The sequence below is a fragment of the Diabrotica virgifera genome, chromosome 8 (assembly GCF_917563875.1).
Source record: "Diabrotica virgifera virgifera chromosome 8, PGI_DIABVI_V3a".
In the NCBI taxonomy this organism is placed as follows: domain Eukaryota; kingdom Metazoa; phylum Arthropoda; class Insecta; order Coleoptera; family Chrysomelidae; genus Diabrotica; species Diabrotica virgifera.
In genome coordinates this window covers 65,615,789-65,643,114 of record NC_065450.1, presented here as the reverse complement: position 1 = coordinate 65,643,114, position 27,326 = coordinate 65,615,789, and the positions used below count along the sequence as shown (strand labels likewise).

At 34.9% G+C, this 27,326-nt stretch overlaps 2 protein-coding genes across 2 annotated transcripts in view; one reads left to right on the top strand and one right to left on the bottom strand.

The window, feature by feature from the left end:
* LOC114331759 (tuberin) overlaps positions 1–15,115 on the bottom strand; it is a 111,418-nt gene extending 96,303 nt beyond the window's left edge. Inside the window, exons 1-3 of the mRNA XM_028281397.2 lie at positions 14,867–15,115; positions 7,731–7,870; positions 1,059–1,456 (exon numbers count right to left, since the gene is read on the bottom strand). Coding sequence (XP_028137198.1) covers positions 1,059–1,456; positions 7,731–7,870; positions 14,867–14,948 — 620 coding nt within the window. The 5' untranslated portion in view covers positions 14,949–15,115. The remainder of the gene's footprint in view (positions 1–1,058; positions 1,457–7,730; positions 7,871–14,866) is intronic.
* A 4,447-nt stretch (positions 15,116–19,562) lies between these two features.
* LOC114331760 (lysophospholipid acyltransferase 7) overlaps positions 19,563–27,326 on the top strand; it is a 44,019-nt gene continuing 36,255 nt past the window's right edge. The window contains exon 1 of the mRNA XM_028281398.2: positions 19,563–20,157. Within this exon, the coding sequence (XP_028137199.1) occupies positions 19,946–20,157 (212 nt within the window). The 5' untranslated portion in view covers positions 19,563–19,945. The remainder of the gene's footprint in view (positions 20,158–27,326) is intronic.

Below are 27,326 nucleotides of genomic sequence, written 5' to 3'. Positions count from 1 at the left end.
CTGTAAAATTGCTTCCCATTTCTATAAAACAGCGTCTTTGAGTTGATCTAAGATAAGAGGAGTAGGTACCCGACTTTGAATACCTCTACAAAGCCTGTCCCAGTCCCAAACATGCTGGATGGGATTTAAATCGGGACTTTGCGCTGGCCATGCCATATGAAGTATGAATAATATCAACTGACAAAGCAAGGGGCACGAGGGTGTGCATCAGTGTGAAGTTATCTCCGATATATGGTGCATATGGCTCACACCTCCGCCGTCGGCATGGTGAAGTTGGTCAAATTGGGCTATGAACTGCTGTCCCATCCACCGTATTCTCCAGATTTGGCCCTGTGCGATTTCTTTTTGTTTCCAAAACTTGAAAAGTCACTGGCTAGGCCGAAATTTAAGTCGAATGAGGAGTTCATCACCGCCACTCAAACCTATGTTGCGGACCTGGAGAAAACGTATTTTTCTAGTGCTTCTCTGGGGACCTGTTCCAGGACGTCGGGTGTAAGCTCCTGTCTCTATAAATCAAGCAAACACACGTTGCACTGTACTGTGCGAAACTCCGTGTCCGTTACTCGTGTTACTCCTCTTTGTAACACTGAAGTAAAAGTAAGATGATAACTTCAATATCGTTGAGATTATCTAAGAATATCTGGAAAATTTCAATTTAAGGGATATTTCTCGTTAAAAACTATCTTTAAGGATTTCTGCTAAATTGTGTTCATTGTTTGCCAAATTTGTAGAAAGAACCGAAAAAAAATCAAAAGGTCAGGGCCATTTCATCAGAAATTATAAGGGTGTCCGATTTTCGTGCCGGTGAGTGATTCTGCACAATAGCAGAAAAAAATGTTAATTTTAGAATTTGACCTTAACACATTCGCTGTCACTTATATCCCGTCACTTTCGTATGGAGCCAATACGAAAAGAACCCTATTTAACTCCACAGGTTATGAACGCCAAAAGGCAATAGCGGCACCTGACTCATGTATAATAGCACAAAGCCTTTGGCGTCAGTGGCAGCGAATGTGTTAATAAAACGAAGCATTTAAGTATTTATATAAAATACATACTGTATAAAACCTGAAATAACTTCATCGTCCAAATAGGCAGCGTTATATCTCACCAAATTATCCAGCATTGTCAAGTACTCCTCTATCTTTCCCGCTTGGGATATATCTGGTAACCAGTTCAATAAAAATCTGCCAACTTTTTCTTCGAAATGCAACAGAGTTATGCCATTTTGTGTAAGAATATTCAGCAAGTCGAATCGTTGAATGATATCGTCAGGATGACTATGTTGTGTAATGAAATGAAAAAATATGGCTCTCATAATTTCATTTAGGTCGTTTAAATTTAGTTGGCCTCTTAGAAGGCATTGTAAGAAATGAAAGGCTAAATGGCGCACTTCTGTTGAATATTCTGGACTGAAGAGATCTTCTATAGCTTTCCATAATTTTTCTACAGCAGTCTAAAATAAATCGGAACAAATTATGTTAATAAATAAAATGTGAACACATTTTTTCATTCCTAACACCTCAATTAATTAATAAAATACATTATATGCAAAAGAAGATATATGTTACTATTTCTACTTTTCCAGTTATAGTAAAAAGCCCTTCTCTCTTTCTATATCCGCATCATTTGGTGTTGAAAGGAAGCAAACACTGATGCATTGCATGGATATAGTTTATTCTGTTAAACTGCATTTAACACCAAATGACGCCGATATAGAAAGAGAGAGAGGATATGACAAAAAGGGTTTTTACAATAACTCAAAAAGTAGAAAACAGCATGTACCCCATTTCTACAATATACGATTCCATTATAAAAAAAACAAATTGAATAAGTGAAGGAATATAATGTTGAGATATATGCAGTAAAGCCTCAAACATCACTATTAATAAAGAAACTTATGATATTATACAGGGTGTTTCATTGGGAAACGAAAATACTTTAATTGTGAATAGAGGTCACCGAGGCGGTTCTGGGTATACTACATTTTTTGCCCTACCGACTTTTATAACCGAGTTATAGGGTGTTTTATCAATTTTGCCTATTTTTTCCTAAGCCATAACTTTAGAACCACTCTGTATATTTTTTTGATATTTGGTACGCATGTGTCTCATCCAAAACCAAAACGACCGACATACTAATCACAAGAAAAATCCAGGTCCGGATTACAAAAAATTATAAAGTAATTATGACCTTAAAACAACACCCTGTATATTGAAATTCTGAAAATCTGTTTGCATATTTGAAAAGAGCACGAAAACTAAGTCTAATCGTTCGCTTCAATTTTTCGGCCAGACAATTTTATGACTTTAATTTTGAAATTATGTTGCATTTTTTAAGAACTCTGACATTAAAAAGCAGGTATTATTAACTTTTAATTATAAATTATTAAAGCTATTGAATAAATACTCATTTTATAATTATTCAATACTTATTTACCACATTGGAACGACCCAATTATTAATCACAAGAAAAATCCAGGTCCGGATTAACAAAAAAACAAAGTAATTGTGATCTTGAAACAACACCCTGTATATTGAAATTTTCAAAATTTGTTTGCAAGACCACAAAAATCTGAGTTTATCGGTTTGCTCTAAGTTTTTGCGAAGGAAATTTAATGACTTTAATTTTGAAATTAAATATATTGTTACTTTTAAGAACACTGAAATTAAAACGCAGATTTTTAAAGCACTTTTAACAATAAATTATTAAAGTTATTAAATAAATACCCATTTTCAAAATAATCAATACTTATTTACGACATTCGAACGACGCACTTATAAATCACAACAAAAATCCAGGTCCGGATTAACAAAACAATATAAAGTAAATGTAACCTTGAAACAACACCCTGTATATTGAAATTTTCAAAATCCGTTTGCACATAGGTATGAAAAGAGCACAAAAAACTAAGTTTAATCGTTTGCTTAATAAGTTTAATCGTTAAAATTTCGATATAATTTCAAAAGTAATGTCATTAAATTGTCTGCACAAAAAATTAAAGCTGGAAATTAAACTTAGTTTTTCGTGCTCTCTTCAGGTGTGCAAACGTATTTTAAAAATTTCAATATGCAGGGTGTTTTTTCAAGGTCACAGTTACTTTGTATTTTGTTGTTAATACGGACCTGGATTTTTCTTGTGTTTGGTAAGTAAGTCCTTCTAACGCAGTAAATAATAACTGATTATTTTTACAATTAGTATTTATTCATTAACTTTAATGATTTATTATTAAAAGTGCTTTAAAAACCTGCTTATTAATTTCGGGGTTCTTAAAAATTTGAATATATTTAATTTCAAAATTAAAGTTAATAAATCTTTGCACAAAAAATCAAAGCAAACCGATAAACTCGGATTTTTACGGTCTTTTCAAATGTGCAAACAAATTTTGAAAATATCAATATACAGGGTGTTGTTTAAAGGTCACAATTACTTTATGTTTTTTTGTTATTACATACCTGGATTTTTCTTGTGATTAATAATTGGGTCTTTCAATGTGGTAAATAAGTATTGATTCATTTTAACATGAGTATACCTGCTTTTTAATGTTGAGTTCTTAAAAAATTCAATATAATTTCAAAATTAAAGTCAAAAAATTGTCTGGCCGAAAAATCGAAGCAAACCATTAGACTTAGTTTTTTGTGCTCTTTTCAAATATGCAAACAGATTTTCAAAATTTCAATATACAGGGTGTTATTTTAAGGTCACAATTACTTTATAATTTTTTGTTAATCCGGACCTGGATTTTTCTTGTGATTAGAATGTCGGTCGTTTGGGTTTTGAATGAGACATATGTGTACCAAATATTAAAAAAATATACCGGGTGTTTCTAAAGTTATGGATTAGGAAAGAAATGAGCAAAATCGATAAAACACCCTGTAAGTCGGATATAAAAGTCGGTAGGGCAAAAAATTTAGTATACCTAGAACGGCCTCGGTGACCTCTATAAACCATTAAAGTATTTCCGTTTCCCAATGAAACACCCTATATAAAAAGATGTTCTTGCAAATCATCCACATTATATTCTGATAAAAAAAACCAGCTGTTAAGAAATATAAGTATAATCAATGATAGTAGCTACAAAAAAAATATATTACCTATCTGGCATAGGGAATTTTTAAATCTGCCATAAATAACTTGCCATGTGACATGCTTTAAGGCTTTAAAGTCCTGTGTTTGGCCACGTAAGAACAGTGTTTACATGTTGGTGGAGTTGCTCAGTCTTCACTGACCTTTCGCGGTGGTCCTTTGATATGTACAGGGTTATTCACTCTATTTTGACCCTCCTGTAAACTGCTTTATTTACAGAAGTGAGATGCAACTAGAGCTCACTCGGCCTTCTTTGTTCCGGCAATTCGTTGGTTTGCAAATTTTAGAAACCAGGAAGGTATGTAGGTAGTATATGCTGCCCCTCCGAAGTTTGTTTGTTCAGAGAGAATTAAATATGAGCTCTCTGAGGAAATCCTAAAAAGTATTGAAACCGGTCAGAGTGCTTTTGGTGCTCTCTGAACTAACCAAAAATAAGACCGCTCTTGCTTTCATTTTACAACGAAATAATTATTTATTTATAAATATTATAAATTGTCAAAAAATAACATTGTTGTCATGATATTCCTATCACTGTCATAGCCTACCATCATGAGATTTATTCAAAATATCTAGTACCTCGCTTATTTTTTCAGATAGGGCCTTCAAATTCAATATGGAAACAGGCACGTAGCCAAGTGGGGTCCATGGGGTCCGGACCCCCCCTCCCAAAACTGTCTCGGCTGTGGTATCAAGACAGTAAGTTTTTTCCAAGTTATTATTATTATCTTGAAAAAGTGAACGAAATTATTATTATTTTTTACTAGGAAAGATTATACCTTTATATCATATAAAGTGTAGGGTATATTAATTTTTAAAATCATCAGCATATTGTAACAAAACTTCCACTAAAAAATATTTCTTTCACTTGACTTTAAGTATGGAACCCTGCCATATGTCTTAACATGCATAAGATGTAATTCGATCCGTTTAGATAACAGTGGCTAGTGGCTATGCATTTCATTTTTTGAAAAGATTTGTTTCACAGACGATGAAATATTGTTTGCATGTGATTTTCTTTTCCGTATTTCAGATTTCAGATCATTCAAAGATAAACAGTCGAGGCGAGGGTAAACATTGACCGCACTTGTATTTTTGAGTTAGAAATAAAAATTAAGATATTTTGTTATACATATACAGGGTAAATATTAAGATATTTGGTAAAGAATGGGCCATAGCTTAACCTCAGGTTTGTGAGGTTAAAATAAGCCGATTTAAGCTAACTTACCTTAGTACAAATTTTATAATAACCGAGATACAGGGTGTCAAAGATACAGGGTGTCAAAACTTTTTTTTATTTATTATTGACTATTTCCTGACAGGTATGAGATAACAACATGAAATTTGGTATGTGGGGGTTTTTTGGGTCGAGAAAACTAAATTCCCTACCAAAAATGATGTATTGCCCAGAGGGCGCCACATACGCCTTTCAGCACTCATTTATTACGTTTAATATTTTTTATCCCTCACTCTGTATAATTTTGACATTAAAATTTTTATTCTCCTATTAGTTTTACTTAAAAAAGGTATACTTTTTTCATCCCTAAACTCAACCGTTTTCGAGATAAACGCATTTTAAATCTGCGATACGCCATCATTTTTAGCATAATATTGTAGTTCCACCCGAAAAATAACTTAAAACCATAATAATTGTGCCAGTTCTCAAATTTGTCATTGCATCGCAAATTCCATTTGAAGAAATTTGCGATACATTTTTGGATAATTTTATGGTTTTAAGTTATTTTTCGGTTATAACTACAATGATATTATGCTAAAAATGATGGTGTATCGCAGATTTACAATGCGTTTATCTCGAAAACGGTTGAGTTTAGGGAGATGAAAGAAGTATACATTTTTTAAGTAAAACTAATAGGAGAATAAAAATTTTAATGTCAAAATTATACAGAGTGAGGGATAAAAAAATTGAATGTAATAAATAAATGCTGAAAGGCGTATGTGGCGCCCTCTGGGCAATACATAATTTTTGGTAGGGAATTTAGTTTTCTCGACCCAAAAAAGCCCCACATACCAAATTTCATGTTGTTATCTCATACCTGTCAGGAAATATTCAATAATAAATAAAAAAAAAAGTTTTACTTTGACACCCTGTATCTCGGAAGTTAGCTTAAATCGGCCTATTTTGCCCATTCTTTACCAAACACCCTGTATAAATAAGAATATTTTTACATAAAAGAAGTGTTTTTCAAACAATTGTGATTGTACTGTTTGTTGGTGGTTAAAAGTTAAAATTCTTTTAGTTTTCGTGAGTGAGTTTTTTAGTGAACTGTGTATTTAGTCTTGACTTTGTATTCTTATTATCATGAAGAGATTTGCACCACAAGAGAGTTCTCAAAGAAAAATTACAAAATTTTTTCATGTGAAACCAGTGGAAATTGGTAAGTAACGTATTTTATAATAGTAGTTATGTACAGGGTGATCAGTTAAGGGTAGCGAGCGGCCATATCTCATAAGATATTGGTCGTATAGATTTGAGAAAAAAAATCATGATAAAAGTCGCCAAGAGAAATTGCTGGAAATTATTTTCGAGCTTGTCAAACGTCCGCTAGAGGGCGTAACAACCAACACAAAGTAGAAAAATGGGATTTTTATAGAATTTTGTCTAATGAAAGTTTATCGATGATATCATTTTCATATTTACAGACCATTTCCCTACATTTTTTGTCTAAAACGTTTTGTTCTATCTATCAAAATAAAGCGGTGGGGGAAGTTCAATTGTTTTTTTAAACAAACCAAGATTTCTTCCGTTTCCTTTGACCGATTTTAGCAAACTTAGGCTCATATGAAAGAGCATAATTTGCACTACAAAACGCTTATTTGGTTTTGAATTTTTGACGTTTGCTGTCGCCGCTAGATGGCGGTAACTGAAATGGTAGCAAATTTTTGAGTTTTTTTCAAAAAAAAACAAATGTAATGGTATATTAATTTTTATATATTTTAAAAGAAGATAAATTTCTCTATAATTTAATGAAAAGAATTTATTCTCTACCTTTTTTTGAACCGTTGATATTGACCAAAATATAATTTTATTACATTAAAAAATGGCACGCCACTGTTTTTTATCAAAATAAAAATCAGTTTTGTAATCTCTTATTAGTTGCTAACAAAAAGATGAATCTAAAATTTGCTCTAAACATTTCTTTCAATACCTTACCGTCTAATCTAACAAAAAAATTAAGTTGTGTTTGGAACCCCCCCTCCCCCAGTACATTTCCTGGCTACGTGCCTGTATGGAAATGTTCGTTACAGCAAGTTCTATTCAAATGTGTAACCATATACAGGGTATTCGATTTAAATTGACAAAGTTAACATCTGCGGCCATTTTGTTTGCACCTTCTTTGTTTTTCTACTATCATTTTCGAAAACTACATAAAAAATCGTGTAACTTTTGTATTTTACATTTTTTTCTAATTTTGTAAATAAATCAGTTTACAGGGGGATCAAAATATAGTGAATAACCCTGTACATAAAAACCGACATTTGGTTTTATAGACGAATGCTTGACATCAACCCTGAAGTTATGCTAAGTCGTTCTGTACATAGCCAAACATGTACTGGGATCTTTAGATAGTTCTTTACTCCTCTAGGGAGTTATAAAAAAAATAGACAACTAAATGAATTATACTCACATTTTCTAATTTGTTTTCAGCTACCCTGGTACTGTATTCTTTTAATATCCTCAGTCTTGTATTTAGTGGAGAATCTTTACCTAAATCTTTAAGTAATTCGTCATTTATAACCAAAACTTCGCTGCGACTTCCTAAACTGCCTGTAAGTTTTCAAAAGTATATATTTGTTTGTTACAAAAATACAGATTATAATAAGAGAAGACAGACAACTAAAAAATTTTACAAGGAAAGCAAGCAATAAACACAAGGATACATGACAAGAACAACAGTTTGCAAGGACAAAAATGGGGCAATTATCAGTGATAAAGAGGAAATAATAAAAAGGTGGAAGGAGCATTTTCAAGAGCTCTTAAATCCAGAAAAAGAACAAAAGCAAGACGAAGAAATAATTCACCATACAACAGAACAACTAGTTGAGCAACAAACATCTAAAAAATAACAAAGCACCTGGCACAGATGGAATAACTACAGAGATGATAAAGAATGGTGCACATGTGCTATGGAAGCTTATCCATAAACTAATCGACTGCATAGGACACTAGAAGTCATCTCAGGAGATTGGAAAGTAGGAATCATACTTCCTATGTACAAAGGGGGAGACAAAAGACTCAAAAATCACGACGGCGAAAATTATAGTGGCAGAACAGTTTTAAATGTCTACAAGATATTATCAGGAATTATATATAGCCGCCTGGAATTGTTTTCGGAAGAAATGATTGGTGAATACTAATGTGGTTTCAGACCAAAGAGGTCAACTATAGACCAAATACATATGTTAATACATGAAAAATTAGTTGACTATAACATACCAGTTTACAACTTGTATATCGATTTCAAACAGGTGTTTGATGGAGTAGATCGACAAAAGATATTAAAGCAACTATCTATGTTACTGATACCCAATTAGTTAAACTTACACGAATGACTTTGGAGGGTTCCAAAGCTATGGTGAGAATAGATGGAGTGATGGAGATATGACAGAGGCATTTGATATTGGCAAAGGAGTTAGGCAAGGTGATGCCTTATCAACAACACTTTTTAATCCAACTTTAGAAGCTATTGTTAGAAAATTGGATATGAACGGCTGTGTTAACACAAGATCTATGCAAATATGCGCATATGCAGATGATGTTCCCATAATAAGCCTCAACAAAAGGGTATTAAGCAAAAAAGCTATAGAGCTGAAACAGGAAGCTGCTACGTTTGGTCTATATATAAATGAAAGTAAAACAAAATATATGGAGTGCACAAAGTAGAATCAACATGAGAATCTGAAGGTAGACAACCATACCTATGAATACACCTCAATTTTCCCTACCTAGGCTCAATAATAAATAACAACAACACCAGTTAAGAAATACAAGCACAGATTCTTAGCGGTAATAAGTTTTTTTATGCATACAAAGACTTAATGGAAAGTAAGTTACTGAATCGTCAGTCTAAGCTTAGAATCTACAAAACAGGTATTAGACCAGTTGATTGACAACGTGGACCCTCTCAACCACTGATGAAAATCAACTGAGAATATTTGAGCGCAAAATGCTAAGGAAGATATTTGGACCAACACATTGCAGCAATGGTTCGTGGAGAATTAAAATGAACCACGAGTTGAATGAACTAATGCAGAGCACATATATTGTTAGATTTGTAAAGTCTCAAAGACTAAAGTGGCTTGGTCACTTAGCCAGTAGCCATAGAAATAATGCCAGATAATCAAGCTGTGAAAGTAATCCAGAGATGGAAGACCAAAGAAAATAGAAGAAGAGATAGATAGACGACACAGAGGGGAATCTGAAAACCATGAACATCAGGCAGTGGTAAAGGAAAGTATCTGACAGGGCAGAATGGAAGAACATTGTTGAGCAGGTCAAGACTCACAAAGAGTTGTAGCGCCAGTAGAAGAAGATATTTGTTATTTACAAAATATTTTCCCACAGTGTCAATTATTCTACTCATAGCAGATTGTTTTGTAGAATCATGAAGAACAAACTTGAAATGGAAACAAGAGGATAAAACAAGTGAAGGCCAAAGTGAATTCACTGTAAAACCTTCATGAATTGACAATCTGCACTCAGATGCAAAAAATCGATCCACTAAAAATTTAGTCATTTTTGAAGTTTCGAATTTCCTAAACCTGTTGTTGGATTTAAGTGATTTTTTTACCACATTATAGCCTTATTCATTGACAATATCGCTGTAATAATATTGTTGCTGGACAGTCAAACTGTCATTGTATACTGGGTGTACGAATCAAACTGTGCCTTTTTTTTAAGTTCGCATCACCCTGTGGACTATTCTAGCATTTATAAAATACTGAAATTAAAACCTAACTATAGCCCCAGGTTTTCTTAACATTCTGTCTTTCGATTCACTCGCTTATATTGGATAGCGAAAAAGTTAGGTACTTTAACAACTGGCCATGTTCGTCATCAGTACAGGTTGTTTCTAAATAAGTGTCACAAACTTTAGGGGGTAATTTTACATGAGAAAATATTCACAATTTGCTTTATAATCATAATGTCCGCAAACGCTTCGATTCCAAGATACGGGATGTTCAATATTTTTTTACAAACTGACGATTTATTTATTGCTTTAAAACCAGTTGAGATATACAAATCAAATTTGGTGGGTTTTAAGACGTAGTTATTGCACATTTTTTGACATACAATTAAGAATTTTATATTCACCATTGGCGCGCAAACGGGTATTATGACCCATAATATTACCCGTACACACGCCAATGGTGAATATAAAATTCTTAATTGTATGTCAAAAAATGTGCAATAACGACGTCTTAAAACCCACCAAATTTGATTTGCATATCTCAACTGGTTTTAAAGCAATAAATAAATTGTCAGTTTGTAAAAAAATATTGAACATCCCGTATCTCGGAAAAGAAGCATTTGCGGACATATGATTATTAAGCAAACTGTCATTATTCTCATGTGTAAAATTACCCCCTAAAACCTGAGGCTGTAGTTAGGTTTTAATTTCAGTATTTTATAAGTGCTAGAATAGTCCACAAGGTGATGCGAACCTTGAGAAAAAACACAGTTTTGATTCGTACACTCAGTATACAATGACAGTTTGACTGTCTAGCAACAATATTATTACAGCGATATTGTAAATGAATAAGGCTATAACGTGGTAAAAAAATCGCTTAAATCGAACAACAGGTTTAGGAATTTCGAAACTTCAAGTCATTGAACTTTCCAGTTCGGTTTTCACGAGAATTGATTGAACTTGTCATACAGAAAAAAATAGCTCACCGGAATTTTAAAGCATCAGGCAACTCATATGAGGAAATTTTCAGTGTTAAGGGAAAGATGTAAATCATTACAAGCAGTATGTTATAAAAACTATTTAGAGAATATTCAAGCAAATCTTTCAAGCGATCCCCGCTCTTTTTGGAGACATGTTAATGCTACACGTGGGTCTAACGCTTATCCTAATGTAATGTCTAATGAAGGTGGGGATGTAATTGCTCAGTGTGGTGAGGAAATAGTCAATATATTTGCCAATTATTTTTCGGGTACATATAATAATAGTGAGTATAATTTACCTAACTTTGATTTAGAGTACAGTGTAGATGTCCAAACTCTTGAATTTAGTCTGACAGATGTTTTTGAGGGAATTATGAGTTTAAAAACTACATATTCTTCAGGGCCTGATGGTATACCTGCAGCACTTATTAAGAACTGTATGTTTTCCCTTTGTAAACCTTTACAACAAATTTTCAATTTATCATTGTCATCATCTATATTTCCACATTATTGGAAAAATAGTTTTCTTACACCTATCTATAAATCTGGCAATCGCGAGTGTGTAAATAATTATAGAGGTATAACTATTCAATCAGCAATACCAAAACTTCTAGATAAATTGGTATCGATAAATCTTACCTGGGCTTGCCGAAACATAATTATTGATGAGCAACATGGTTTTTCTAACGGAAAGTCAACTGTAACAAATCTTGTCAACTACCAACAATACTTGTTGGGTGGATTTGAGAATAAGATTCAGGTCGACAGCATTTATACTGATTTCTCAAAGGCATTTGACAGGGTTAATCATAACCTGTTGGTTCATAAACTTCATGCGTCTGGCTTTGGTGAACCCATTGTCAATTGGATTAAAAGCTTTTTGATGGGACGTACACAACAAGTTCGTATCAACAATTATGTTTCTAAAGAATTCCATTGTTGTTCTGGTGTCCCACAAGGGTCTCATTGTGGTCCCTTGCTCTTTAACTTGTTCATTAACGATATTGGTAAGGCTATCAAAAACTCACACTTTCTACTATTTGCTGATGATCTTAAGTTATTTCGTTACATACATGATATATCAGATAGAGATCTTCTGCAAGATGATGTTAATAATATATGTTTATGGTCGAAACAAAATGGTTTAAGCCTAAATCCGACTAAATGTTCTTGTATTTCATTTGGTCGTATAAATAATCTAACAGCTAATAGATATTATGTTCTTAATGATGTACTCTTGGATTCAGTTACCGAGATTAAAGATTTGGGTGTATTATTGGATTGTGCATTGACATTTAGAAGCCATTATCTTAAAATTAAGGAAACAGGATTTCGCAATCTTGGTTTTATTTATCGCAACAGTCATGATCTCTCACCTACTGTATTCAAATTACTGTACTGCTCTCTAGTGCGCTCAGGACTTGAATACTGCTCTGTTGTTTGGTCTCCATTTCATCAAGTTTACATTGATGGATTGGAGAGCGTTCAACGGAAGTTTCTAAGATCCTTAATCCTTAGCTTATAAAGCACAGACTAATATAAGAAATACTGAAAATTTCGTCATAGATTATTCAGGAATAATGTCTCAATTTAATATTGCTACGCTGATGAACCGCAGGTTGAGAGCTGATATGTTGTTTCTATTCAAAATTCTAAACAATGCTATCAACTGTCCGTCATTGTTGGATAATGTGTACTTAAACACAATACATAGAACTCGACACACTGCACTCTTTTATATTCCTTTTCATAGGACTGAGTATGCTCGTCATTTTCCCTTGTCGAGAATGCTCAGCTTATGCAATGAAATGCTACTTGATCCGTTCTGTCCAGGCATTAATGTCTTTAAAAGGCAGCTTCAGAGTTTATTGATTTAAATATGTGATATTTTTTATCTTCTGTTATTGAATTTACTGTCTTATTTTACAAATTTTGTTGTTTAATTGTCTTTTATTCGTTGATTTTTGATGTTTTTTGTATACGATTTTTACTTTTACTATTTTTTTTTGTACTCGTTTGTAAATGGTTCTACCGTTGAAATAAATAAAAATAAATAATAAAAAAAAACTTCAAAAATGACCAAATTTTTAGTGGATCGACTTTTTTGCATCTCAATGTATTTGAAAAGAACCAGCTAGAATGAATAGACCCACAGAGTCTTCATAAATTTTGAAAAAGCATATGACCCTGTACCCAGAATTTAACTATGGGAAGCCCTATCAGAAATAAGTAAATCCATCAACCATTAATCTAAAGCTATTGTATGAAGAAAATATAGGGTTTTTAAAGATAAACAACAATCTGTCAGATGTAATTCACATTACTAAGGGCTTAAAGCGAGGATGCAGCCTCTCCCCACTACTGTTTAATTTATATCTTGAAATTGTTTTAAAGGAATGGAAGAGAAGCTGTGGATGTATGGACATTTACATTAGAAACGACTGTCTCCTTAATATTCATTTCACCGATGATCAGGCTACACTCACTCAAGACTCATTTAACTTGGACTTTATGTTAACACTGTCTAATATTTATTTCACCGATGATCAGGCTATACTCACTCGAGACTCATTTAACTTGGACTTTATGTTAACTCGTCTATATGCAGCAATAATAAATGGGGTTTAAATGTTAACACCACAAAAACATAATATCTGGAAGTGATGTTGTGAATTCTCGATGCTAACTTTGAAATCTTGAATCTCGTGGAAACACACAAAACTTCAGATACTTTAGTTAAACAGTCTGACTTGCATAATTACAGCACAAGAGGTGCAAATAATATCAGAACAGTCAAATATCGTTTGAGTAAATCACAAAAAAACTCAATTGATTTTAACATATATAATGTCCTACCTATAGATTTTAAAAACCTTACAATCAATAAATTTAAAGTCATTCTGAAAAAATATCTACTGAGATTTGCTTTTTACTCTGTTAGTGAATATTTCGATCATTTTAAAGCAGTATCATGGACATGAATATTACTCACTATGTTTTCCGATGTCATATTTTGTAAATGTGCGTGAATGTAATTATATTTCTATATGTTATATTGTATATATGTACACATTATCTCATGTATTTTATATATATCAAATTGACTTGCTACAATTCAAAAATTTTTTTTGTAAAAGTAGTCAATAAATCTTTTGAATCTTTGAATCTTTTGAATCTTGATAAAAGATGATACTACTGTAAAGCAGGTGGATGAGTTTAAATAACTAGGAGCTATAGTACCTAACTAGAGAAGATCTGGGAAAAACAGAAATTTGAAGAATAGATCAAAGCAGAAAAGTAATAGGATGCATAAATTCCATTTGGTGTGAAAAAATATCACAAAGGAAACAAAAATTTGAATAGGAAAGGCCTTTGTGGAGTCAGTTCTGATGTATGGGAGTCAGTTCTGAGGTATGGACGTTAACAGCAGAGTCTAGAAGACGAATCAATGCAGTAGAAATGGACTACTTGCGCTAAAGAGCTGGATTTTCGCGACAGGAGAGAGTGAGTAATGAGGAAATCCGAAGATGAATGCATGCCAAAGACACTGCAGTGAAGAGAAACAAGCTTTAAAGTTGTTTGGTCACGTGCTTCGGATGGATGAGCAGCGTCGGCGGAAAAAATTATTAGAGTCGAAACCCCCAGGTAAGAGGAAGAGGGTAAGACCACGGCTATACTGGAATGAAGATGCAAAAAAACCATGGAAATTTCCATGAAAAAATCATGGAAATTTCCATGAAAAGGCCATGGAACTCTTGTGAGATTTGGAGGAAGAGGACGTTCAGGATAGGAATAGATGGCGGTAAGGTGTGGAGATGCGACATAGGCCGTTTTAAACCCCGTATATAATATATACAAAATATTTTTTCTTACCTAGAGCACCCTTATTTCGTTTAAATATATTTTTAAGGGTTTCCCCTATACTTTTATCTTTTGAACCCATATTCTGCGGCATGGAGACGGATTAAAATGGTCTTACATGTAAAAACTTTTTAGCATAATAATTGCTCTTAAGTAAAAAATAAACTTTTTTTCACTTTTTTGACAGTACGACCAAAATTTTAACCTAAATTTTCTACTTCTTTTTCTATAAGAAAAGAAAATACAGTGAGTGTGAAAGTGTGAAGTTTGTAACAGATGATCATCCAGGCGGAACAGCTTATTTTATAGAAGGATTTGTAAATGTAAATTAAAGAACTTCCTTTATTTCTGAAAGGAGACGTAATTTAACTGTTGACTATATCAAAACTATATTTAAATTTGGAACAATTTTAATTATTCCTGTACATATAATAAGTAATATCTCTAGCTAGTAGTAGCTCTAATTATATTATATAATATACAGGGTGTAACAAAAATACAGGTCATAAATTAAATAACATATTCTGGGACCAAAAATAGTTCGAATGAACCTAACTTACCTTAGTAAAAATATGCACATAAAAAAAGTTATAGCCCTTTGAAGTTACAAAATAAAAATCGATTTTTTCGAATATATCGAAAACTATTAGAGATTTTTTATTGAAAATGGATATGTGGCATTCGTATGGCAGGAGCATCTTAAAGAAAAATTATAGTGAAATTTGTGCTTCCCATAAAAATTTTATGGGGGTTTTGTTCCCTTAAACCCCCCCAAACTTTTCTGTACGTTCCAATTAAATTATTATTGTGGTACCATTAGTTAAACGCTGTGTCTAGGTACACGCTAACGTGTACGCAAATAAAAAAGTTAGGTACACGCTTAAACGTCATCAAGTCAGTGACGTCATTATTTAGCGTGTACTATGACTGGGTTTTTTGGTACACGCTAATTTGAGCCGCGTGTATGCTGTGGTATTAAGAAGTATCTGTAAGTATCGCGAGTGTTCGAGTGTGGTTAGAATTTGTCTAATCGCTTTATGTTTACACTTTAGTATTGATTTGTAAAGAGTTTCCTTATTTTTTACTTGTTTGGTGTTTTTTTTTAAATTACCTATGGAGTGTGGACAATTATTTAGTTCTTTTAATGAGTTTAACAACATTCTAAAACAGTATGAAAAAGATAAGAGACAAAAATTCATGATTAGGTAGCAGAAGTAATAAGATAAAATATATGGGGCGATTGATTAGTGTGATAAAGCTCAGTAGATCCACTATAGTAATAGATAGCAATAAAAGTTAGTAACAAAAATTTTAGCATACTTTGAGCTTCATATTACAAAATTACTAAAATTAGTTAGAATGTTGCAGGGCGTTCGATAATATAGTGGCAGGCCAAACTTATATTTTTTAAATGGAACACCCTATATTTTATTTTATGTTCAAAATCTTGTTAACTTCCATATCACAAAAATATAAAGGTTTATTATGTTATACAGGGTATTTACAAAGTTATAACTAATTTTCTATGAAAATCGTAACAAGTTCAACTCCCTGTATAAATAAAAATAAACACCACAGCAAAAATTAACACCAATATTAACTGGTATAATTAATTTACGTATAAAAATTATTTTAGCAGTATTTTGTATATATCATGTTAGCTAATATTTATTTTGCTAACCTGAATATATACTTTTATATACATCTTGTTTTATTACAATTAAGTTTGCTTCCCTTTCCCTTCCCTTAATAAAAATAATTTCTATCAATCAAACAACAAACACTAAACATATTAAAATAGCGTGATAGCGTGTACCAAAATATAAAGTCACTGTGCACGCTAAATAATGACGTCACTGGTTTGATGAACTTTAATTCGCGTGTACCTAACTTTTTTATTTGCGTACACGTTAGCGTGTACCTAGACACAGCGTTAGTTAAATTCAATATTTTTAAAACTTTTTTGGTTCTTATTATTTTTTCGATAAGGCATTTTTTATCGAGTTGTGGCTTCTTTTTTAATATGTTTACATAAAAATCTTATGGAGGTTTTGTTCCTTTAAACCCCCCAAATGTTTGTGTACGCTTCAATTAAACTATGACTGCGATACCATTAGTTAAACAAAATGTTTTTAAAACTTTTTTGCCTCTTTGTATTTTTTCGAGAAGGCAACTTTTATCGAGATATGGCTTCTTTTTTAATACGGTTGAAAATATACCTAAAAATGTAAATCATACATAAATTTTCATATTATTACCAAGTCTCCATAATCGTACTTAACCATATACAAATATGTGGTGGATTTGACAAATATTCAAAATATCTCGATAAAAACTGAATTTTCGAAAAAGTAGTAAGAGCCAAAATAGTTTTAAAATTATTGTGCTTAAGTAATGGTACTACAATAATAATTTAATTGGAACGTACACAAAAGTTTGGGGGGTTTAAAGGAACTAAACCCCCATACATTTTTTATAGGGTGTCCAAATTTCACTATAATTTTTTGTTAAGATGCTACTGTCATAAGAATGCCATATGTCCATTTTCAATAAAAAATCTTTTAATAGTTTTCGATATATAAAGTTAGGTTCAATCAAACTATTTTTGGTCCCAGAATATGCGATTAAATTTATGACCTGTATTTTCGTTACACCCTGTATAATAACTAATATTATATATATAATATATAATAACTAGCTAGTAGTAACTCTAATTATAGGGGAATAACTGTACCAGCTCAGCGGGGAGGTTGTAGTCCACTAATGGTCCACTAATGGCCACAGCAGGTGCTGATGGCTCCGTGCGTCTCCCCTCTACTTACAGTCACGTGACACGCTGTCAGATTTTGTCAGGACGTTTTAACATTGAGTTTTATGGGATTATTTTGTTAAACTTGAATATTTTATTTTGTAGTGAATAACCGAATACAATTGTTAGAATTCATTAGTTATTAATTTATACTGTAATTTATAGTGCAACAAAAATATTTTCTTTTTCGTTAATAAAGATTTATTGACATAAACTGCAATAGTGAGGTTATGTATACAAAATCAAACTGATAATCAATATTGGAATTTATATCAGATTAAGTGCGTTTTTATTTTCTGTTTATATTAATACATAATATCACTAGCGGGACACGGCATTTTTTTAAATGTCTCATTTAAACATACACAAAGCGTCCTGATAAAATTTCAAAAAACCGCCACCATGAGCAGGTCGGTCGATTTTGCTTTGACACTTTGTTAACGTTCAGAGCGAGCAGCAGGTAAAGGTAATCGAAAAACGGAAGGCAAGGAATCTATTGTTCGTCCGCTATAACTTTTCCCATGCGTCACGATTCATTTTCAAACAAATTAAGTCAAAACATAAAGTGAAACGTACGCCGATAAAATGTATATACATATCGACGTTCGTTTCACATGGTTTCACTTTATGTTTTGAATTAATTTGTTTGAAAATGAATCGTGACGCATGGGAAAAGTTATAGCGGACGAACAATATCTATCCACCTATACTTATTTGATCAACTTTATTTTGAACGTGACTTGTTTACTCTTGATGCTAGTAATTTTTTATAAAGCAAAAATAAAGCATTTTTTAAACACTTTAAAAAAAGTTGTAATGAGTTTTCCCCAAAAAGTGTTTCATTTTTGGTTATTTCATGTTAAAATATTCGATTTGGAGTTTGACGAATATGAACCTATTTTTCATTATCTTCTACTATTATGTCTAGAGATCAAATATGTACGCACCCTACACCATTCTTTTTACTTTTTTACAGGCTATATTTTTGCTAAGAATGTTTTTTTTTCGACAAAATACTTACTTTTTGGGTTATTTGCGAAAAACCGTATAAAAATAACTCAAAAAGTATTGACTTGGTGAAAAACTCTATAGAACAAAAGTTGCTTAAAATTGGTCAGTTTATCCATTTCTGGACTTATTTTGGACGTATACTTTTTCACTCCCGAGAAGGGGTAAAATTCACCCCCAGGGCAAAAGCACACATCGACACAATATCACTTTTTTCTTTGACTTATTAGCTAGGTATGTTTATGCCAAATTTCATAATATTCCAAGCGGTTCTTTAAAATTTAGAAATTTTGCAATATCTTACCGTTAGCGAACGTGTACTATTACCAGCTATTAATACGTTTCATTTCGATTCAGAGGTGATCCACCATCCCCATACTTACGTTTCTGTCTCTCCAGACGTCTTCAGTGGGGCTACATAAGTGCTACATGAACACCTCCGAAACGAAACCAAACTACCTATTTAAACAGAATTGTAAAAATAATTCTGCTTATCGCAGAATTTTAAATTCGATTGGATATCAACTATTCTAAATGGGAAATAAGCCACAATTTAACTAAAAAAATTATTTTATTAACGTTTCGACGTCCAAATCGCATGTCGTTGTCAAAATACAAAATATTAATAAATTAAACAAAAATGTTGTTGCTTACTAAAAAAGTCTTCTAATAATTTAATAATATCGATTGGATATCGCAGATTTTAATTTTAATTTATTCCTTTTGGTCGGTTAAAGTTTTAATAAATTTAAAAGTGTTCGAGACCTCCGAAAATAGTAACCACCTCCGTCTATGATCAAGTAGTTCATTTGTGCCGATTAGAATAAACAACGAACTGTCAATCTGACAGTTCCAGTTCGTTGATGACAGTTCGTTGATTTTAAATATTTTTTAACAAGGAGGAAGAGTAACAGGAGGTTAAAATCAGGTGCTGTGAAAATCAGTTTCAAAATTTCTTAACAAAAATGAGGAACTAAATATTTAAATAAATAATATAATAAAATGTATACACATTTCCAAATAAATATACGTTTATTCTTGGCTGAAGCGCACTATAGTGGAAGACAGATTATGCAAATTTAATTATAACAACGTTGTATAGTTGTATGTGGAGTAGAATATCAACCAATTGGCCAAACTTTGAACCCTTCACAGTTGAGTTCACGCTATTATCAAACGATTTGTAACATTCTAGCGTGTGTGTAAGTTGTTTCTGTTCGGCGCCGGCCTATTAATGATTACATAAAGTATATTGTAAAAAAATTTAAACCAAAATGAATACTGACGATATAATTTACCTGGGTCTCATATTTTTCCAAATGGGATTTGGTTTTTATTATCGAACAATTAACAATGTAGAGAATAAGAAGTTAATTGGAGCCGCCGTTGGACTTGCAATTGCTGTTGTTGTATCCGGCTTTCATGTATTGCATGTGTTGATAAGCACCTTAATTAATGCCTGTATTATATTGTTTATTGATAAAAGGTGAGTTTTTAAATTTTATTGCTAGTTTTAGGCACATTTTTAAATATCCAAATTAGAGTTAGGCCATTAGATCTTCGGGTTTTGCTACTTGCATATTATTATTTGTCACCCTCATAATATCTTTCTCTTTTATGGCTCTACAACCCAAGTCGGGCCCAGCCAAGGCCAGGCATCCCCCAGCCTAGGCCAGGCATCCCCCAGCCTCCAATGTATCTCTGTCCTTGGATGCTCTCCTCCAGTTGTCCACCCTCAATGTTTCTTTAGCATTGGTTTTCACTTCATCTATCCACATATTCCTTGGTCTTCCTATTCACTGACATCCCACCATAGTTCTGCTAGGAGTTCTACTAGGTGTTCTGTCGTTATCCATTCATATAAGGTGACCTGCCCAGCACAATCTTTATACTGGTTGAACCTTATTCTCCATATACCATTGTCGCAAAGGAGTCCCAATATCTTCCTTAATATCTTTCTTTCAAAAGTGTTAATAAGGTGTATTGTCTTTTCTGTCATGGTCCATGTTTCTACACCAATTATGTTGCTATTGGTCGTTTGATGGTTTTATATATTTTAAACTGTACTTCCTTATGGATTTCTTTGGCCTTGTTCATATAGGGTGGTTTGCCAACTTTGACGCCGCGGTTTACCTGTTTTCCCCCTGTTTATCTTGGTGACTTCAAAGGCGGCATTAGGGTGAGAGCAAGTAAAACAGGGGGAAGACAGGTAAATCGCGGTGTCGATGTTGGCAAAACGCCTGCATATGAACAAGCGGTTTGGATCCAAACACCTGCAACAGAGAGAAGTATGCTTTGTTAGCAAACATTATCTGTTGCCCTATTTCCTCCTTCTCGCTGCCATCCTCAGTTATCTGTACACCCAAATTCTGTAAGTTTCATTATTTCCTTGCTTTGTTGGTTTGGAAAAATGTTACAAGTCGAAAAGTATTTTCAGGAGCGATGTTTTAAAATTTTAAGGATCCCCCAAACCGACGCGAAAGTTTTGCGACGCGAATTTTCCGTAGCGGAACATTCGCAGGCGGAGCGGTAGCGGACAAGGGTTCTCCATATTGACGCGAAATCCGACGCGACTATTCGCCATACAAATGTGAACAAATTATATTTTTAAATCGGCCAACAGGTTTAGGAAATACAAGACATCAAAAATGACTAAATTTTTAAGTGGGCGTAATCTCTATGCACGCAAATTAATAATAATATTATGATATATAATGAAAACATCATTTTCTCCTAATTCTGACCCTACACTATTCCAGATTTTATCTTTTTTTCTTCGTCCGTTAAATCATATATTATAGGATATTGTTTAACAATTTCAATGAGTTTTTCTGTAACAACCATTTTAAAACACGCGAAACTACAACGGTAGCGGAAAAAACCGTGCATGCAGAGTTTCATGAAAGGAACGCTGTTCTGCCGCGACCGTTGCGGATTAATGCCGCAAACTGTTATAAGTCGCCATCTAGCGGTAATTACATGAGTGCAACTTCTCACAATTTTCCCATAATAAAGTTTAACATTTAGAGTTGGCACATAGAGTTCTGTGATGTCTCTTGTGGTTCTTCCCACCAAGTTTAATCACCTGCATACATTACAATCTGCTTAGATTTATTAAACAATCTTCTAATAATAACCTATGAAACCTTCATAATATATTCATAGTATTGTAACGTGACTATTGTAATTACTTATAATTGGACGGCGTTATGCATAACTCGACCAAGCGCCAAAACATAGTTTTGAGATAAATCGCTTCAAAGTTTTTCGTTTCTTGGTTGCTTAATGGTCGCTTAATGGAAAGTGGATTAATGTCGCTTGGTTTAATTTTGTTTTTCTTAGTAACTGTTAACGTGAGAATAACAGGGATTTTTTCCAAGATAGTTTTAGCTATGTGTCACCAGAATCCGCTGTTATCTCGATATTAAAGAAATGGCTCTTGGTCAAGTTATGCATAACGCCGTCCAATTACAATAAAACTAGCGGTTCGTATTTATTTACGACTTTATTATTTGTTTATACAAGTTTACTTTACAAACTTTAGCTTAAGACTAAACTGTATTTACAAATATGCCCGTATTTATACCCAGTTGTTATTCTGGAACAATCGACGCCCATCTCTAGCTATCAGCGTGTTCCGCCTACAGGTCGTATGTTCGAGAAGTTCCTCCTCCTTTCCGCTGAGGCCTAGATCATTCGATGACGTCATTCTCGAGGTGTTTACTGTTATACGGCGGTCGGCCAAGTTTTCTCTTTTGTTACACTGCTCCCCTCTTAAGATCTGAGCGTCCCGATCAGCAACTCTAGATGAAGGCCCAGGATGGCGGAATCTACACGACTCTCCAGCTCTGCATACACCCTTCAAGAAGAAATAGCAGTCTACTGTCTTTGAAGGGTATGACATCTTCGGGTTCATGCAACACACAGTAATTCGTACGCCAGTTTCTCTGAAGATCACTTCAAGCATGCTTCTCACAATCTTCCAATCCAGATTTTCTACTGCATGGCCTATTTTTGGTATAGCCAAATCTTCGATGTCATAATTACACACGATTTTCTTCAAATTAGTTAGAGCACGCCATATGTTCTCATAGCTTGGCGTGTCCGTATAAGACTTCCTGGTCACTATATACAGCAAAGATCGAGGACCATCTTCCAATCGCAATACTCTTCCAATTTTAGGTTGTTGATTCCTTAACTCGTCCAGGCGGCCGAACTTTCTATTGAATACGGACGAGATTCCTTTAGTCATCTCGAGGTCTTGGGCAACACAGTGGGCTAGAGAGACGTTTTCTGGAACACCAAACAGATCTTGCTGAACTTCTGTGGTCACGCCGAATCTAGCACTCTTTCTTTCTGTGTAATTTGACATAAATTCCTTAAAACTTGGCTGTGGTGCATCTTTCATCTCCTGTTGAAGGAGTCGGGCTTCCTCTGTTTCATTTGAGCCAGCATATGGTGTAAGACGATTTATGTGAATAACTTTTGGTTTACCGTTTGGTAACTTCTTAATTCTGTATATTACGTCATTTATTTTCTTCTTAACTTCATACGGACCTTCCCATTGTCTTTGCAGTTTAGGACACAGGCCTCGACGACGTTGTGGATTATAAAGCCAGACAAGATCACCTACTTCGAAGCTTTCATTCTTACAGCGAGAATCATATTGATCTTTCATTCTGTCACTGGCTATCTGGATATGTTGTCGGGCAAGTTCATGAATGTTGTTCATTCGTAACTTCAGGCGGTCTACGTATTCTTCGCCTGCAACATATTCCTCGGAAGGTCTGCAGCCAAACTCTAGGTCGCAGGGCAAACGAACTTCACGACCCAACATCAGGCAGGTTGGTGTTTGACCTGTAGTTTCATTCCCGGCCGAGCGGTAGGCCATCAGGAATAAATGAATGTGTTGGTCCCAATCTCGCTGATGTTCAGATACAACTTTGGACAAGTGTTTACCCATCGTTCGGTTCATCCTCTCGACCATTCCATCTGATTGAGGATGCAGGGGTGTTGTTCTGGTCTTATTGGCACCAATCAATTTACAAACGTTTTGGAAAAGAGCTGACTCAAAGTTTCGCCCTTGGTCGGAGTGGATCTCCAAGGGAACACCAAATCGGCTGAAGAATTCTTTAACAAGTACCTCTGCAACGGTAGCAGCTTCTTGATTCGGTAATGCATAGGCCTCGGTCCATTTCGTAAAATAGTCCATGGCTACCAGAATGTATTTATTTCCAGCATCGGTTTCTGGAAATGGACCTGCAATGTCGATTGCTACTCTTTCCATAGGACTTCCAACATTGTACTGTCTCATGGGTGCTCTCTTTTTACCAACTGGACCATTACCGGATGCACACAGTTCACATTTCCGGCACCATCTTCTTACATCATCTTTACAGTTCACCCAATAGAACCGTTCTCGAACCTTTTGCAGAGTCTTCGTAATACCAAAGTGTCCACCTGATGTACCGTCATGCAACTGACGCAATACTTCTGACACTTTACTTTTAGGTACAATCAACTGCAGCTTAGATTCTGTACCATCATCGTTCTCAAAGGTTCTGTACAGAAGATCATCTTTTAGTACCAGGCAATTCCATTGGCTCCAGTAGGCCTTGACTTCTGGACTACATGCACTAATGTTCTGCCAACTAGGTCTTTCACCTTGCCGCATCCAATCCAATACTCTTTTTATACATGAATCATCTTCTTGGGCGTTTTGTAACTGTTGGGGCTGCCATTGCTCATTAACTACGGTGGTTCGTCTCACGGGGCAAAATCGTTGCTCTAATTTGGCACAGTGATTACAATTTGCACTGCATGGTCGTCTCGAAAGGGCATCAGCATTTGAATGAACTCTTCCGGCCCTGTGTTCTATCTCATAATCATATTCTTGCAGTCGTTCTAACCATCTTGCCATCTGGCCCTCTGGATTACGGAATTGTATGAGCAATTTTAGAGCAGCGTGATCTGTTCGAAGAAGGAACTTTCTGCCGTACAAGTATTTATGGAAATGTTCGCAAGCCTTCACTACACCCAGCAGTTCTCTTCTGGTAACGCAATAGTTTCTTTCTGGTTTCGACAGGACTTTGCTGAAATAAGCGATGACTTTTTCCTGTCCATCCTGGATTTGTGAGAGAACAGCTCCTATGGCACTGTTGCTAGCATCGGTATCCAAAACAAATTTTCCTGCCTGTCCCGGGTAGCTTAATATCGGTGCACTGATCAGAGCCCTTTGTAGTTGTTCGAAAGCTTTTTGACACTCCTCACTCCATGTATATTCTTTGCCCTCCTCCGTCAACTTTGTTAGGGGCTTGGAGATATTGGCAAATCCTTTGACAAATCGTCGGTAATATGTACATAGGCCAAGGAAACTTCTAATTTCATGTTTATCTCTTGGTACTGGCCAATCTTTAATTGCTTCAATCTTTTCAGGATCAGCTGTTACACCATTACTCGATACAATATGTCCCAAATACTTAACTTCTCGTCGAAACATGTGACATTTCTTCGGACTTAACTTCAAGTTCGCTGCCCTCAATCGTTGAAAGACTACTATTAGATTCTTGGCATGTTCATCAAAGGACCTTCCAACCACAATTACATCATCCAAGTAAACCAGGCATGTTTTCCATGTTAGACCTCTTAAAACTGCCTCCATTAATCTTTCAAATGTGGCAGGGGCATTACATAAACCAAACGGCATAGCCGTAAACTGCCAAAGCCCTGATCCTATCGAAAATGCGGTTTTCTCCCGATCGGCTGGCTCCATGTCTACTTGCCAATATCCACTTTTTAAATCGAGTGTGGAAAACCAACGAGAACCGGAGAGAGTATCCAATGTATCGTCTATTCTGGGCAAAGGATAACTATCTTTTTTTGTTACCGCATTGAGCTGGCGGTAGTCGATACAAAAACGCGTTGAACCATCTTTCTTCTTTACCAGAACTACTGGTGATGTCCATGGACTGTTCGATGGTTCAATTACCCCTTGTTTGTCCATATCCTTGATAATCTCTTCGGCTTCATCTCTTTTCGCAAATGGAAGTCGTCTAGGCCGTTGTCTGATTGGCTGAGCGTCTCCGGTATTTATTTTATGCGTCACTATGCTTGTTTTTCCCTTATCCTTCGTGTCAATAGCAAAAACATCTTGATACTCTATCAGCATAGACGTCACTTTTTCCGTTCGTTCATGATCAAGATCTTGGCATCTTTCAATGATCATCTCAACAAGCTCCTTTGGATACTTCGCCTTCGATGATTTCTCATTGGTATTCACAGAGCAAATTGAAGCCACGGGAACACACTGCCCGATCAAAGCTCCTCTACTTAACTTGATAGCAGTTTCCCTTAAATTCATAACTCTTACAGGGATCACATCTCGAACTTTTACCAAAGTTTTCGCCGTTAGGAACTCGACATTATCCACATCTTCGACCATCCTTAAACTTCCCTCTCGGCAGTGTCCATCAAGCATGGTCATCAGAATTTTCTCACTATTACCGGGTATGGTTACGTCGCATGTAGTAAGTAAGCGGATGACATCTTCTTTGTCGTCGTGAAAGGGCAACTCTTCACCATTGATCTTGAGAACTCCATTTTGAACATCCAATATTGCCCCCACTTTCCTTAGTACGTGCATCCCCAATATGAATTCGTCGGAGATCTCGGCAATTAATACTTGATGTTCAACTGTGGTCTGGCCAATGGATACTGACATATTAGCCTCGCCATATGTATTAATTAGCTCACCAGTCGCTGTTCTAAGCTTTACTGTTGCAGGTGATAATTTATTATGGTCTCGTACTACATCTGGACGTGCGATAGTTCTCGTTGCACCTGTATCCACCAAAAATGATCTACATCTATTACTGATACGACCTTCGATGTATAAGTTGTGGATTCCACCGGAGGACGTGAGGTTGACAGTTACTATGGGGGCTCTAGTTCTCGAGGTCGGCAGTTGCCCCTTGGTGTCGACCCGCTCTAGTTTTCCGACGGCTGTACGATCTTCTTACAATTACGACGAATGTGGCCTACGTCTCCACAATTCCAACATCTAGGCTCGCGTCTCTTTGGCATCTGATTACTTAATACTCTCCGTATCATTTCCTCCAGACGTTCATCGTTGTGTTCGTCACTTTCTTCAATGGTTCTTACTCTATGGCCTCGTGAAGTTTGACTAGCCGTTTCGTGTTCCAATGCAATAGCAAGTGCTTCATCTAAAACTTTCGGCCTTGCTAGTCGTAAAGCTTTCTGTAGTTCATTATCTTTCAGCCCATTGACGAAGGTATCTACTGCAATTTCTTCTAAAACGCTGTCTGGCACCTCTGGATAAGCCAACCGCACCACACGAGCCACATCTGCTTCAAATTCTTGCAGATTCTCACTTGCTCGTTGACTTCTACTTCGCAGTTGTGCTTTGTATACTTGTTGTAGATGGGCATCTCCATAGCGTTTTTCTAGACGAGTGAACAAGGTCTGGTAACAATTTTCTTGACCCTTAGGAATTGATCTTAATATATCTGCAGCATCACCTCGCAAAGCAGCAGTCAAGGAAACAGCCTTTTCCTGTTCGGTCCAATGATTGGCGGTCGCAATAGCTTCAAATTGTCTAAGATATATGGACCAAGAGGACTTTCCATCGAATGGTGG